The sequence below is a fragment of the Pituophis catenifer genome, unplaced genomic scaffold (assembly GCF_029215685.1).
Source record: "Pituophis catenifer annectens isolate HBS135680 unplaced genomic scaffold, rPitCat1.0.hap2 SCAF_10, whole genome shotgun sequence".
NCBI lineage: Eukaryota > Metazoa > Chordata > Lepidosauria > Squamata > Colubridae > Pituophis > Pituophis catenifer.
The window spans coordinates 15108332-15122901 of record NW_027256890.1 but is presented as its reverse complement, the minus strand read 5'-3'; the positions used below and the strand labels follow the sequence as shown (position 1 = coordinate 15122901).

At 49.3% G+C, this 14570-nt stretch overlaps 2 protein-coding genes across 6 annotated transcripts in view; one reads left to right on the top strand and one right to left on the bottom strand.

Moving 5' to 3' along the window:
* Positions 1 to 1293: 1293 nt before the first annotated feature.
* Positions 1294 to 14551, bottom strand: LOC139321584 (calcium release-activated calcium channel protein 1). Of its 4 annotated transcripts, none has more exons than XM_070950341.1 (2): positions 14473 to 14551; positions 1294 to 2038 (listed from the first exon to the last, which is right to left on the bottom strand). In XM_070950341.1, exon 2 carries the CDS (start codon positions 2030 to 2032, stop codon positions 1472 to 1474), a length of 561 nt encoding a protein of 186 aa, XP_070806442.1. In that variant the 5' UTR covers positions 2033 to 2038; positions 14473 to 14551; the 3' UTR covers positions 1294 to 1471. The 4 variants fall into 4 exon arrangements, with proteins under 4 accessions (XP_070806442.1, XP_070806441.1, XP_070806439.1 ...); XM_070950340.1 differs by lacking the exon at positions 14473 to 14551 and adding an exon at positions 13167 to 13185; XM_070950338.1 differs by lacking the exon at positions 14473 to 14551 and adding an exon at positions 10211 to 10392.
* The window catches only part of KDM2B (lysine demethylase 2B), a 37036-nt gene continuing 36930 nt past the window's right edge, over positions 14465 to 14570 (top strand). For both annotated transcript variants that reach the window (XM_070950334.1, XM_070950333.1), the window contains exon 1: positions 14465 to 14567. In XM_070950334.1, coding sequence (XP_070806435.1) covers positions 14535 to 14567 — 33 coding nt within the window. In that variant the 5' untranslated portion in view covers positions 14465 to 14534. The remainder of the gene's footprint in view (positions 14568 to 14570) is intronic.

The following is a 14570-nucleotide window of genomic DNA, read 5'->3' as shown; positions in this document are numbered from 1 at the left end:
ACACCTAGAGGAGTACAAATGTGTTTTTCCTATGGGGACACACCCCGAAATAGCTCTCCCAATTCCAACACGCCCGCATTCCAGATTTCCAGAGGCTCATAAAAGAGCCTGCAGGAAAACTTTTTGAAACTTACCATGTTTTGACACCAGGAGTCACTGAAATAAAAAAATGGAGCAAGGAAACAAATCAAAATAATAATAAAGAAGCTGGTTAAGGGCTGGCCTGTGGTTGGGGGTGGGCCTGTGTGTGTCTCTCTTGCCTGTTTTGCTTCGGTCGGTCAGCAAAATCAAACTTAAGACTCTGGATGTTCTCAAGAACTTAATGCCTTCAGGCAGCGCACGACTCCCAGCCAACCTGTTATTTGACCCAAAAAAAAGTCCAAGGTGCAATACTTCCCACCAAATCTCTTAATTTCCACCCCCTCCCCCAAACCCCATTTTCTCCGTTGATGAACCGCCATTTCGAAGGGAAACAAACCCGGTTCACGGCAAGGGAAGGCACGGCCAGGAGAAGGGTGAGCGATGGGCACAGTGGTGGGTTCCTCCCGGTTCGGCCGAGCCGGTAGCGGTGACGATATGATGTCACCGAACCAGTTCTCTTTGTTCGGGAGCTGGGCCCTCCCGTCCCTCCCTTCCCCGCATTATTCTTACCTTTTATTTGGCCCCGCCCCCAATCTATTCACTGCCTTCCGAGTCCCAGCTGATCGGCTAGAAGGAAAAAAACTGCTTAAACTCTTGCCGCGGGGCTTCAAAGGGCCACCCTACAGCTGATCAGTGTTAAAAGGTAGTGTGGTGGTAGACCAGTGCCTCCAAGAACAAATGAGTAGACCGGTGCCTCCAAAAACAAATGGGTAGACCGGTGCCTCCAAAAACAAATGGGTAGACCGGTGCCTCCAAAAACAAATGGGTAGACTGGTGCCTCCAAAAACAAATGGGTAGACCGGTGCCTCCAAAAACAAATGAGTAGACCGGTGCCTCCAAAAACAAATGAGTAGACCGGTGCCTCCAAAAACAAATGGGTAGACCGGTGCCTCCAAAAACAAATGGGTAGACCGGTGCCTCCAAAAACAAATGAGTAGACCGGAACGCTCCAAGAACAAATGGGTAGACCAGTACAGCTCTGCAAGCAGTTAAAAGCCTGGTAGACCAGTACCTCTGCTAAATCCTAAAGAATTGTCACATGACCATCAAACCACGCCCACAAAATAAGCCACGCCCACAGAACTGGTAGTAAAAAAATTTAGAACCCACCCCTGGATGGGCAGGACTCCCCGATGTTGGGTATTCCACAACCTGACGAGAACAATTCTTTTACGCCTTTTATTGGTTTATTATTATTTCTTAAAAGCTCTAAGAAGTCCCGCTCTCGTAACCTCTTTCTCCTTACACAGAGGATTACAGCTCAGCCAAATCCGGAAAAGGTCAGGAGAGCCTGGTTGGCTCCACCATCTTTGATCTTCCCAGCAGCTTTCTAGGCGTAGTGCCCGCCGGGAGATGGCAAGGTGTCTCCTCTATGGTCCAGCTGGTCCTGCAAACGGGCAAACTCGGCCAGCTCGTTCAGCTCCTGGAACTGCCGATCCGTCTTGTGAGTCACCAGCGAGCGATAGAAGTGGACCGCGAAGATGATGAAGACCACGCCGAAGGGGACCATGATGGTGGTGGAGGTGATGGCGGCCGCCTCGCCGGCGGTGATGGTGCCGTTGCCCGCCTGCGCGTCGGCGCCCGTCTTCTTCTTCAGCGGGTGGAATTTGACCCAACAGAGAAGCACCACCTCGGCCAAGAAGAGCAGGGTCCCAATGACGGTGGAGAAGGCCCAGGCCAGCTCGATGTGGTGGTGCATGCGCTCGTGGGGCGACTCCTTGACCGAGTTGAGGTTGTGGACGTTGCTGACGGCCTCGATGTTGGGCAAGATGCAGGTGCTGATCATCAAGGCAAAGAGGTGGACGGCCACCAGGATGGTTGTGCAAGCGCTGAAGGCGATCAAGAGTCCTGGCGGGTAGTCATGTTCCGCGTCTAGCTGGACTTCCACCATGGCCACCTGGAACGGAGCAGACAATGAAGAAAAAGGTTCTGAAAGAGCTTTGGAGGCTGAACAACGGGGCCTTATTGGTGGTGTCCCCTTTATTCATGGATAAAGGCACCTGTCCCACTAGACTGATGTCTACTGCGGCTGTCATCAGACGTTCTCCAGCCTTCCAAGCTGGCCCTAAAGTCAGAGGAAGGAGCCTTGTGACTTCTTTCTAGGAAGGTCCCTGCCCTGAAGGTGTCCTACAGAAGGCATTATCTGGACTCAATTGTTAATCTTTTTTGTTGTCATCTAGGGTTGGTATTTCACCAGAATGTCATCATACAGCTTTTGTGGCCCTTCATCATTTATGGCCTGAAGGGATCTCCTTGTTCCGAAGGAGCAACGGATAGAAACAAGAGTATTCGGATGCTAAGGGTTCGGGAGAACCTCTAGCTAAGATTCTGTGCAGTTCGGAGAATCTTCAAATCCCACTCCTGGCTGGCCCCGCCCACACGGCCCCTCCCCTCCCCGGAGTCCCCACGCCAGTGGTGGGATTCAGCCAGTTCGCACCAGTTCGGGAGAACCGGTTGTTAACTTTCTGAGCAGTTTGGTGAACTGGTTGTTGGAAGAAATCATTAAGGCAGAGAACCGCTTGTTAAATTACTTGAATCCCACCACTGCCAAACGCCGGCCAGGTAAGTGCAGGGCGCACACGGAGGCTCAGGGAGGGCGAAAAATGGGCCTATGGGAAGTTCGGGAAGGCCAGAAAAAGGCCTGTTTTTGGCCTCCGGAGCCTGGGGAGGCTGTTTTCACCCTTCCGGAGGCTCAAAAAGAGCCTCCGGAGCCTGGGGAGAGCAAAAACTCCCCCTCCCACCGTGGTCCAGGCCACGCCCACCCAGCAACCGGGGAGAGGACCCTTCGCTAAAATTTTTGAACCCCTGCATGGTTTACTTTGGGCTCAGGCTGAGTAATCGCTGGGATTTTGTGAACTTCAGAAAAAAAAGTCACCGCCTGAAACCTTGGTCCTGAAATCAAGCCCTTTCAGAAGTCCCGTTTTACTGAAAAACAAGAAAAGGTTTGAACCTCCTCGTTGCTTACACAGAGTTGAAACCTGTGTGGGCAGTTCTTGAGAAGAATTTCAGATGAGTGGCTGTTTTCCAGTAATTGTACATGGATCTTGCTTTAGTTTCTTACACCAAGGAGAATAAAAAGGTGAAAAGAAAGTTACCCAAATGTGTTTATACGATACAGGAAATTCCTTAACCCTGATTGAACCCTACTCTTGCCTTGGTGTGGAAAACAAACAACCAAATAAAAAAACCCCAATATAACTCTGGTTAGCATGCAGCGTTCAGAGCAATCCATCAAAACGTCTCATGTCCTATTTCGCATCCCCTGCCAAGTCAAGCTTTGTTTAATCATGGTTAGTTGAACCCACCATCGTTTGCAAAAGGCAAGGGGCTGGAATCGCACAACACGTCGAATCCCAAATCAACGTTGCTGGAGAGCCTGAAGCAAAAGACTCCAAAAACTACAGGGACGAAACAAAAGTTTTCAAATATCCGGATCGGCTTTGGAGAAAGAGGAAGGAAACAGATGTCTGTCAAAGAAAGGAGAAACTAAGGCCTTCTTGGGAACCAGAATGTCAAAGAAAGTTTAAAAACTCATCCTTCACCAATGGGGAGGAGGGGTGGTTGAGATTTTCAACCCCCCCCCAAACTTTGAATTACAGATTTTATTTTCCTGGGCTCCAAGATCACTGCAGATGGGGACTGCAGCCAAGAAATTAAAAGATGCTTGCTCTTGGGGAGGAAAGCTATGGCAAATCTAGACATCTTACTAAAAAGCAGAGACATCACCCTGCCAACGAAAGTGCGTATAGTCCAGGCGATGGTTTTCCCAGTTGCAATGGATGGCTGTGAAAGTTGGACCATAAGAAAGGCTGAGCGCCAAAGAATGGAGTCCTTTGAACTTCGAACGTTGGAGAAGACTCCTGCGAGTCCCTTGGACTGCAAGGTGATCCAACTGGTCGGTCCTAGAGGAGATCAACCCTGACTGCTCTTTAGAAGGCCAGATCCTGAAGAGGAAACTCAAATCCTTTGGCCACCTAATGAGAAGGAAGGAAGGACTCCCTGGAGAAGAGCCTCATGCTGGGAACGATGGAGGGCAAAAGGAGAAGAAGGGAACGGCAGAGAACGAAGTGGCTGGATGGAGTCCCTGAAGCAGTCGGCGGGAGCTTCAATGGACTCCAGAGGATGGTAGAGGACAGGAAGGCCTGGAGGAACGTGGTCCATGGGGTTGCGATGGGTCGGACACGACTTCGCAACTAACAACAACAAAACTTTGAATTTCCAACTTGCCAAAAACTAGGTTCTCATAAGGTAGGTAGCATCAAAGGACTACAAAGCACCCACATTTCTATCTGTGTCACCCAATGATTACCACCCAGGAATTTTTTGGGAATTCTGAAAGGTGAATCCAGAGAGGTGAAAACTTTCAATCAGTTTCACAAGCCGCTGTGGAGGTGGGGGGGGGGCTGGGGGAGGACGGATGGACTTCTTGGTGATGGCTCCCCCCCCCCAGGTTCACGGCCAGGTTTATGGCCCTCTTCCCTCTCAGGTGCCACAGAAACCACAAGTGTCCAGTATTCAAAGATTTTCGCACAGAACAGGCCTTGTTTGCATCTGCTGCTTTTTGTCCCCATTAAGGTTTCCAAACAGCGGAAGAAAAAGTCCATTTTGCTTTACGGAGAAAAGAGCAACGAGGGCCAAAAAGCCTCCCTCCTTTTCTAGTATTATACAATTCCAGCCTCCAATTCACACCCTGGGATCCTCCATTCCTCTCCCAGCTAAGAAAAAAAAGAAAAGAAAAGAAATTGCTCTCAGATCGTTTGAGTTTTGGGTGGCAGCCAGCATCGGGTTTGCCCAGCGACGCTAAGAGAATCAGCTCTGACGCATTTATGGAACGGCGAGCTCAATTTCGCCAGAAATGGAGGAAAAAAAAAACACCTTTTAAATCTGGCCTGAAGAGGTACAAAGGAAAATTAAAAAGCTGCCTGAAACCAAACATTAGCCGTGCCAATTTAAAACAAAAAACAAAAATGCAACAACAGAAGAAAACACTTCCGGCTTTTATTTCGCTGCCAATATAAAAACGTTCCCCCGGTTTTGCAGGGGAACTGAGATAGGACAAATAGATTGCAGATCCGGAAGAATACAAGGTGGTTTCTTCCCCCAGATGGAAAAAAAAAAACTTTTTTTTTTAAAGAAAAAAAAAACCCAGAGTGTTAAAATGCTCTGCCATCAGCATTAGTGCTATGCTCAAATACAACCTGGCTAATTAAGGGGGGAGAAAATTCAATGCCAATAAGAGTGCCAGTGAATCAGGTGATTTCAAGTTTTTACTTGAAAAGAACAAACTTGCAAGCTTTAACCGATTAAAGCTGGATCTCAGCGCTCAGGCAAAGCTGGTCTGTTATTTTTCGAGGATTTCTTTGGAGAAACCGGCCAGAGATTTTAACCCGGGATGGGCTCGGTTTCATTCTGCACGAATGATTCCTACAAAATGTGGGCGATCAGAAGGTGAAGGAGGAATCTGGGCTTGGTTGCTGGATCCAATCTCTACTCCTACTGAGTTTCCAAAACGTTGTACAGATAGTTTGCGACTTACGACCACAATTGAGCCCCAAATTTTCTGACGCTAAGTGAAACATTTGTTAAGGGAGCTTTGCTGCATTTTAGGACCTTCCTTGCCAAAGTCGTTAAGTTAGGAACATGGTTGTTAAATGAATCTGGCTTCCCTCATCAGAAGATCGCAAAAAGGGATCACATAACCCCAGGATACTGTGACCGTCATAAATAAGAGTCAGTGGCCAGGCATCCGAATTTTCATTATATGACTATGGGGATCCATGCTGCAATGGTTGTAGGTGTGAAAAATGGTGGTAAGTCCGTATTTCAGCGCCGTTATAACTTTGAAGAGTTTACTAAAGGAACTGTTGTAATTTGACGACTAGCTGTATTTGCATTTGAAAGGAACTCACCAAGCAGGATGCCACGCGCTAAATAAATTAATAAATCTCTAAGCAGGTCATATAACTTAAAAAGTAAACAAGGGAATTAAATGTCCTCCTTCTGCTGGATCGGTCTCTGAAAGGCAGCCTTAAATAAATTTCAATAAAATGTTGATAGCAAGAGAACTCAATTGGAAGTTGATGAGGATGATGATGATGATTGGAAAAAGCAAACTCTTTTGCCCCTGAAAAATAAAACTTGAGAGTTCAACTGGAGCCATTTTAAAGTCTCGTATTATTAACCTTTCATAGCTACTGAACCACCTATCTCATGATGCACAGCAGGATGCTACTGGAGAAGGCAGGAAGAGAAGGCTATTCTTTGTTTAATTCTGCGGGCTGACTAATGGACAGCAGGTGTTCTCACACCACGCAGCACCACCAGCTAAGTTACAAGGGTCTTCACACTTGGCAAGTTTAAGACTTGTGGACTTCAACTCCCAGAATTCCTGAGCTGACATGAATGGAGGAGGAATTCTGGGAGTTGAAGTCCACAAGTCTTAAAGCTGTCAAGTGTGAAGACCCTTGAGCTAAGAGAAAACTTATAGAAAACGGTCATAAATGCAAGCCAGTTGAAGTTTGCTAATGTAACATTAGCAATTAGAGGGAAGGAAGAATCGGAGTATTACAAGATATGGGGGCAATTTTATCAATGGAAAGAGACTGAATATAGACAATAGGCAATAGGGGAAAATATGCCGCAATACATTAAATTTAAATGTAAAAGGAAAGATAAATATGTACTAAGAAAATGATGATAAACGTTGAATATGATGACACCAAAAATTTTTCTTTGTACCCAGATATTACACTGATTAATGAATTGTTTGTTTAAAAATAAAAATTTCTCTCAAATAAACAAATAAATAAATAAATGCAAGCCCATTGCCAAATGACCAGATTGCAATCACTTGGGGCAGTGGTCGTAAATGTGAGGACCAAGTCCGAAGTCCTTTTTTTTCCCCCAGCACCATCGTAACTTTGAATGGTGGCTAAATGTATGGACAATAAGTCAAGGCCTGCCTGAAAAGAAATTCATGTGAATGTTTCACACATCGTGTTAAGCCTTCATAATGCCCTTTCGTTTAGGGGGGGTGGGTGAGGTGTTACCGCATAAGGAAACTGATGCACTCAATCAATGGTGGTTTATTCCATCGTCCGCGGGTTAAATAAACCAAGCTAAGGGCTATGTATGAACCCAGCCGTTGATGCTTGAGAGTATCCTTAAGCCAAGAAAGCTGCAAGTTTTGACAACAGAAGGGAGGGGGTTTATACTCTTAGCGCCTTCTGAGGCCAAAACTCTTGTTAGGACAAACAGTCCTAAATATACAAAAAGGAAGAGAGGTTTTTTTTTGAAGCGCCGTTTCCCCTTTTTGTCGAACGTTAAAGGCCCTCATTCAGAAATCGTATCCTGCCCCGTTTGCTCAAAACTTGGCAAATCCTACACAGGAATCACAATAACTTAATTTTTTTTTTTAAAAAAAGGAATTAAACCTCCAGTGAAAGTCAGCTGCCTTCAGAACAAAAGAAATACTGCTTGCAAGCTAGAAAGCTTCTTTTGAACGCTTGGGGGGGCGTGGGTGGGAAAAAAAAAACCAGGACTGCATTTTAAAACACTGGCTGCCCTTAAGATAGATGGAGGGGCTTCTCCAGGGCAGGTTGGAATTTATTCCCCGTCTCCCGGAATCAAATCAGATGTAAAACGGGCTGAACCGTTAACTGTTAACTGAATAGTTTTTGCTACGCCTTTGGGCTCAACCTGGCTTAAACCAAACCATTCCCTTCTCAGAAATTTTAACAGCAAGCCAACATCACTGTGAAAACGTCAAATTCACCACGAATCTACACAGACAACACATTATGTACACTTGCCCTTTGTGTCCCGATCAGAATACAGGTGGTCCTCGGCTTATAACCCACAATTGACCCCAACACTTCTGTGGCTGAGTAAAATGTTCGTTCCGTGAGTTTGGCCTCATTTTACGACCTTTCGTAAAAAGGCTGTTTTAACTTCGGACACTAAATGAACCTTCATTAAGTCAAGGACTATCTGTACACTTGAGGACTTCATCGCAACACAATGGAACACAACGTTGCTTTTTCTGGCCAAGGCCTGTTTAACTTTAAACATATTTGAATTGTGCATTTTATATATTAGGTCATATATGCTTGAATTTTAATTTTACATTAATTTTAAAATTAAAATTTAATTTTAATTTGCGATGCTTCTGACACAAATAAAACAAACCCTGAATCTAAGATGCAAAGTTTTGCAGACAAGAGACATTCGACACCTGTATTTTAAAGCCAGAAACCAGGTTTGCCAAATTGATTTTTGTGGACATGAATGCCACATTTTTAATTTGGGGGGGGGTATGGACAGTGCCTTCAACCATGGCTCAATTATTTGCTCTGGATGTTCTCATGGTTTTGTTTCTGCAAGAAAGCACTGGAGTGGGGAAATCATTCAATGTCGCACTTGCAAAGAAAATAAACAACCTCTGGGCCCAAACACTTTGCAATGGGTTGGGGGAAGGTAGTGATTTCGCCTACCCCCACCCAAAGCATCTTCTGCATCTGGAAACTCCAACTCCCAGAATCCCCCTGTCAAGCATCTCTTCTGCTGAGCATGCTGGGAAATGAGATTGCCACCTCCCCTCCCCTTGAGATTCCCAGCTTTGATGGGAAGAGCCAAAAAACCCCATTTAGTGGGATGGGGGCCAGCTTGGCAGTCAAGGTTAAGTAACCTTTGATGCTGTGAGGATTCACACTCAGAACCAGTCGAGGCTGGCCTAGAAACCAGAAGATGATTTAGACCTGAAAGCCAGCTGAGTGACTTTGGACCAATCTCTCTCTCTCTCTTTTTCAGCCCAGCCCACCTCACAGGGTTGTTGTTGAAGGGGGAATGATAGAAGAAGAGAGGACGACCAGGTATGTTTCTTTACCAACCATCCATCACTTATAAACAATAAAATAATCATTTTAACATCCTAAGGTGCCCACAGTCACCTTGCCATTGAGATGGTCAGCAAATCCATTTCATATAGAAATAAAAATACTGATTAGACGGATCGATCTTTATAGAAATGCCTTGTTCATAATATTATGAAAAAAAAAAAACCACAATAAGTTGTGATTTGACCTCAATGCCTTATTTTACTGCAACAGAAAACAATGTTTCTTTTCCTTTTTCTCTTATCCTTCCTCCCTACCGTTTTCCCTATTCGCTTTCCTATTTTGTATCTTATTTTAATCGGATAATAATAACCCAATAAAATGATAATAACCCAATAAAAAAGGCGAAACGTGGGGAAAAAAAAAAATAAAGAAAGAACAGCCAAAGCAGGGAGAGCGACTCTAACCTGAATGAAAGACTCCCAAGGCGGATTGAGGGGAAGCAGAAAACTTCAAGGGGGAAGTTTTGCAACCGACGCTAACCGAGACCGGCGTTTGCAAGCCCCGGACAGAGAGAGGGGAGAGCCCGGTGGCCAACGCCGGAGGCGCGTGCATTCTTCTGCACGTGCGAAAGAGCCCCCCGCGGGGAAGGAGGCGGAGGGGCCCACTCGGGACCAGAGAGGATGCCTGCAAGGAAGGAGACCCGCGGAGTTCCCGGTTCCGACGTTCTGCAGGAGCGGGGCTGAGCCTGGACCCCTTCCCCTAATTTTGCACGCGTTCACAGCTCACCCACTCCCGCCGGAGCCGCTTTGCAGCCCCCTCCCATGGTTCACGGCTGCCTCCCCCTCCCCAAAACCCCCTCCGACCCCTCCCTCCGCGGAGGGGCAGGTCGTCCCCCTCCCCAAGCAGAAGAGGGGGGAGGTCTTCCGCCCAGGCGCTTCTGCAACAGCCCCTCCCCGCGACCCCCTGGCCCATCGTCCCCAGCCCAGACGTTTCTACAAGCGCCCCCCCGGCCCCCCCACGACCCCCTGGCCCATCGTCCCCAGCCCAGACGTTTCTGCAAGCGCCCCCCCCCCGGCCCCTCCGCGACTCCCTGGCCCATCGTCCCCAGCCCATACGGTTCTGCAAGCGCCCCCCCCGGCCCTTCCGCGACTCCCTGGCCCATCGTCCCCAGCCCAGACGTTTCTGCAAGCGCCCCCCCCCCCGGGACCCTTCCCCCCAGTCTCCCCGCTCACCATGGCGAAGCCGGAGAGGAGCGCCGAGGTGCGGCTGGAGGCTTTGAGCTTGGCCCGGCTAAGGTAGAGCTTCCGCCAGGACAGCGCCTGCATGGAGTGCTCGTTGAGGCTCATCGGGCGCCCTCAGCCCCGCCGGGCCGTCGCCCCCGCCTCGCCTGCCGCTCAGCTCCGCCGCCCGCCCGCTCCCTTGCCTGCCTGCCAGCCGCCCGTCCGCGCCGCCCCCGGGGCCGGGCCAGCGCCGGATATGGGACGCCCGCCCAAGACCCCGCCCGGCCCGGGACGACCCCCGCGCGGAGAGCCCTGGGCCGGCGCCAGCTGTGCCGACTCTCAAGTCCCAGGAGGCTCGGCCGGGGATTCTGGGAGTTGAAGTCCAGCCATCTGGAAGACCCTCCCCAGCTAATCAGATTTTTTTTTTTAATTTGATTTATATGCCGCCCTTCTCCGGAGACTCAGGGCGGCTTACAATGCGCTAAGCAATAGCCTTCATCCTTTTGTATATTTATACAAAGTCAGCTTCTCTTTTTTTCTTTTTCTTTCTTTCTTTCCTTCTTTCTTTCTTTCTTTTCTTTTTTTTTAATTTGATTTATATGCCGCCCTTCTCCGGAGACTCAGGGCGGCTTACAAGGCGTTAAGCAATAACCTTCATACTTTTGTATATTTTATACAAAGTCAGCTTATTGCCCCCACAATCCGGGTCCTCATTTCACCTACCTTAGAAAGGATGGAAGGCTGAGTCAACCTTGAGCCTTGGAGAGATTTGAACCAGCAGAAATTGCAGGCAGCTGTGTTAATAACAGGGTGCACTAAACCCCTGTACTATCAAGGCTCTTGGGGGTCCTCCGTGCTCTCTTGAGCTTGGGAGACGTTTCCTGACCCTACTAGCGAACATCGTCAGTGCTTTAATGAAGGGGAAGAGGAAGGAGGAGGAGGAGGAGGGTGACTGAAGGTGGGGGGGGGTCCTTGGTGCTTTCTTAGCCTGGGTGTTTTCTTGCTGACGTTTCAATTGGGTGACATCAGTGCTAGAAGGTGGAAAACCCCACTCCCTTCTGACACTGATGATGTTCCCTAGTTGGGTCATGAAACGCTTACAAGAAAATAAGCACCAAGAACCCCTCATTTCAATTTTGAGCTACAAATCTTTTGCTTTATTTATTAGTCCAATTTCTATTTATTAAGTCCAATTTCTATTTATTTGTCCAATTTATATGCCGCCCTTCTCCGTAGACTCAGGGCGGCTTACAATGCATTATAGCAATAGCCTGCATACTTTTTTTTTGTATATAACTGCTTATTAGGGCTCCCCCCCCCCCCCCGTGGTGTTCTAATACAAAGTCGCCTCATTGCCCCCACAATCCGGGTCCTCAATTTACCTACCTCGCAAGGGTTGGAAGGCTGAGTCAACCTTGAGCCTGGTGAGATTCGAACTCGCAGTAATTGCAGGCAGCTGGCAGCTAAGTGCTAGCACTTAACAGCACTTTAGTCCGCTGCACCACTGAGGCTTTATTGGTGGTAGAAGGAAACCTCCCGGCAGAGTAACCAGAATGGGCTACAAGGTTTCCTCGGTGTGAATTTTGTGGCGGCCAATGCAACTTTTAAGTTTGTGCCAATCGTGGTTTATGGAATGCAATGGGTTTTATGGGACGCAGGTTGGGTTTTGTCAACCGAGGTGGGCTCCATCCCCAAGTGGTGGTCTTACTATTACAGTTACTAGTATGATATTTGCTGTCCGTCTCATTTCCAAGCCAGGGTATCTGGGCTCTCTAGCGACGGTTAAGGTGCTTTAGAGAGGAGGAATGCCTGGATCAATGATTTTGGGCAGAGATGAGGTCCAGGCGGGGGTCTCCAGGAAAGGGGCCTGGTGGCGCAGCTGGCTAATAGCCTGTTATTAACATTCAGCTGCCAGCAATTACTGCAAGTTCGAATCTCCCCAGGCTCAAGGTTGACTCAGCCTTCCATCCTTTCTAAGGTAGGTAAATTGAGGACCCAGTTTGTGGGGGCAATAAGCTGATTTTGTATAAATATACAAAAGGGTGAAGGCTATTGCTTAACGCATTGTAAGCCGCCCTGAGTCCCCGGAGAAGGGCGGCATATAAAATCAAATTAAAAAAAAAGAAAAGAAAGAAAGAAAGAAGGAAAGAAAGAAAGAAAAAGAAAAAAAGAGAAGCTGACTTTGTATAAATATACAAAAGGATGAAGGCTATTGCTTAGCACATTGTAAGCCGCCCTGAATCTTGGAGAAGGGCGGCATATAAAATCAAATTTAAAAAAAAAAGAAAAGAAAGAGAAGGAAGGAAGGAAGGAAGGAAGGAAGGAAGGAAAGAAAGAAAGAAAGAAAGAAAGAAAGAAAGAAAGAAAGAGAAGCTGACTTTGTATAAAATATACAAAAGGATGAAGGCTATTGCTTAACGCCTTGTAAGCCGCCCTGAATCTTGGAGAAGGGTGGCATATAAAATCAAATTAAAAAAGAAAAGAAAAGAAAGAAGGAAAGAAAGAAAAAGAAAAAAAGAGAAGCTGACTTTGTATAAATATACAAAAGGATGAAGGCTATTGCTTAACGCATTGTAAGCCGCCCTGAGTCTCCGGAGAAGGGCGGCATATAAATCAAATTAAAAAAAAAAAGTTTTCATGGCAACTCGGGGGGCGAAACTTCCGTGGGATACCCTGGATCCACGCTGGAAAGCTCTCCACTCCCAATCCAACTTTGGACCAGTCCCCAGTAAGTGGGAGGGATGATCCATCCGGGTCATCCGAGGACACCCGTTTTCCCTTGGCCAAGGCGGCTGCCAAGCCACGCGGGTCCTCTTCGCCCACCCAAGCCCACCGCCCAGAGAGTCCCGAAGGCCGGCCTCTGAGCACCCGGGCAACGGACCCAGAGCTCGCCACGCTCCCCTCCCCACCCCCCCATCCCCGCATCACCCCCGCAAGATGCAAGTCCCAGCTCGGGTGGGCAATCCACCCACGGGCGTTTGTCCCCCTTCCGCGTCTGCACTGGCTCCGGACAGGAGGAGGAGGAGGAGGCGAGGATCGCCAGCCCAGGAAGAGGCGGCGACGCTTGGCCTCCCCCCCCCCCCAGCCTCCGGCTTCCTCTTCCTGCGGCCTGCAGCGGCTCTCTGCCAGACCCCCCCCCCTCCCCTCCCCACTCCACGCGCGGCAAGTCAAAAGCGCCCTGCAAGGAGAGCCGCTGCTTCTCCAACGCTCCAACCCGGAGATTCCTTCCACCGATCAGTCCCCACCCGAAGGAAGGGGAAAAAAAAAAAGAGCCACTCCCCCCCCCCCCAGTCGTGCGTGCATGCACGCGCGTGCACTCGACTTCTTTCCTCCCCCCCCCCACTTTTGCAAGGCCAGTTGCAGCGCCTGCGCGCTGGGGGAGACTCGTGATCCGACCACAACACCCGATCTCTTCTCTTTCCCCCCCCCACCACCCCCACCCCACCAATCCCCAGCCTGTGCGCCCCCCCCCGAGGAGGTCTAGCCGATCCTGAGCGGCCAAGATCCGGGATTTCCCTTTGCTCTCCCCTCCCACCAAGCCACCCCTTCACTCCCTCCCTCCCTCCCCCCCGCCCCACTGTTTATGTTCCGGGGACTCGCGTGACGCCTCTGCGCGCCCCCTCCTCTCTTTTCCCTCCCCCCCCTCCCCTTTGCACGCCGAAAGGCTGGGAGGAAAAAAAAAAAAAAAAAAAGGAATTCTTTGCGGGACTTTTTGCATAAGAAAACCGAGGCCACCTCCTTGCCCCCCCCCCCCACCCGGGAAGTTGGGGGGGGCGGAAAGCCAAAAGCAAAAGAACAAACAAACAAACACAAAAGCGGGGAGGGGGGGGGAAAAACATAAAGCATCGCCCACCCCCTTCCCCTCCTCCTCCTCCTCCCCCCCCTCCGTCTCTCCCCCCCCCACCCACCCCCGCTGAGCGATCCTTTGCTTTCGGAGCTGCTTGGCCCCCCCTCCCTCCCTCTCTGGCCTTCCCGCCCCCCCACGCCTCTAAAAGAAAGTGTTGATCGCCCGGGGTGGGGGGGGGAGAGCCAAACTTTAGAGAGAGAGACCCGGATGGCCTTTTGCAACCCTCGCGGGGGGGCGAGCGGCGGCTTTTTTTGTCGGGAATTGGGTTATTTGGGAAGCCTCTAAATTGGAGGGGAGGGGAAGGGAGGAAGAGGAGGGGGAGGCGGGAGAATTTTCCGGGGGTTTCCTCTCTCTCTTTCTCGCGGTTCCCCCCCCCCCGTCCCAGTTTTGGGGCCCAGCCCGGCAGGAACCCCCCCCCCACTCCGACCTCTGCAGCAGGACCCAAAGGAGGAACTGTTGCCTCTCTAAAGAGATGAAAGTGTTCAGATCATGGAGGCAGAAAGAGGCTCGCCCAGGAGACTGGTG

Bases quoted from the DNA above. Each gene is read 5' to 3' on its own strand.
- LOC139321584 (XM_070950338.1), bottom strand. From the start codon at position 10,324: ATGAGCCTCAACGAGCACTCCATGCAGGCGCTGTCCTGGCGGAAGCTC. The intron at 2,039-10,210 runs GTGAGCGGGGAG...GCTCCGTTCCAG, and splicing joins TCCTCTCCGGCTTCGCCATG to GTGGCCATGGTGGAAGTCCA.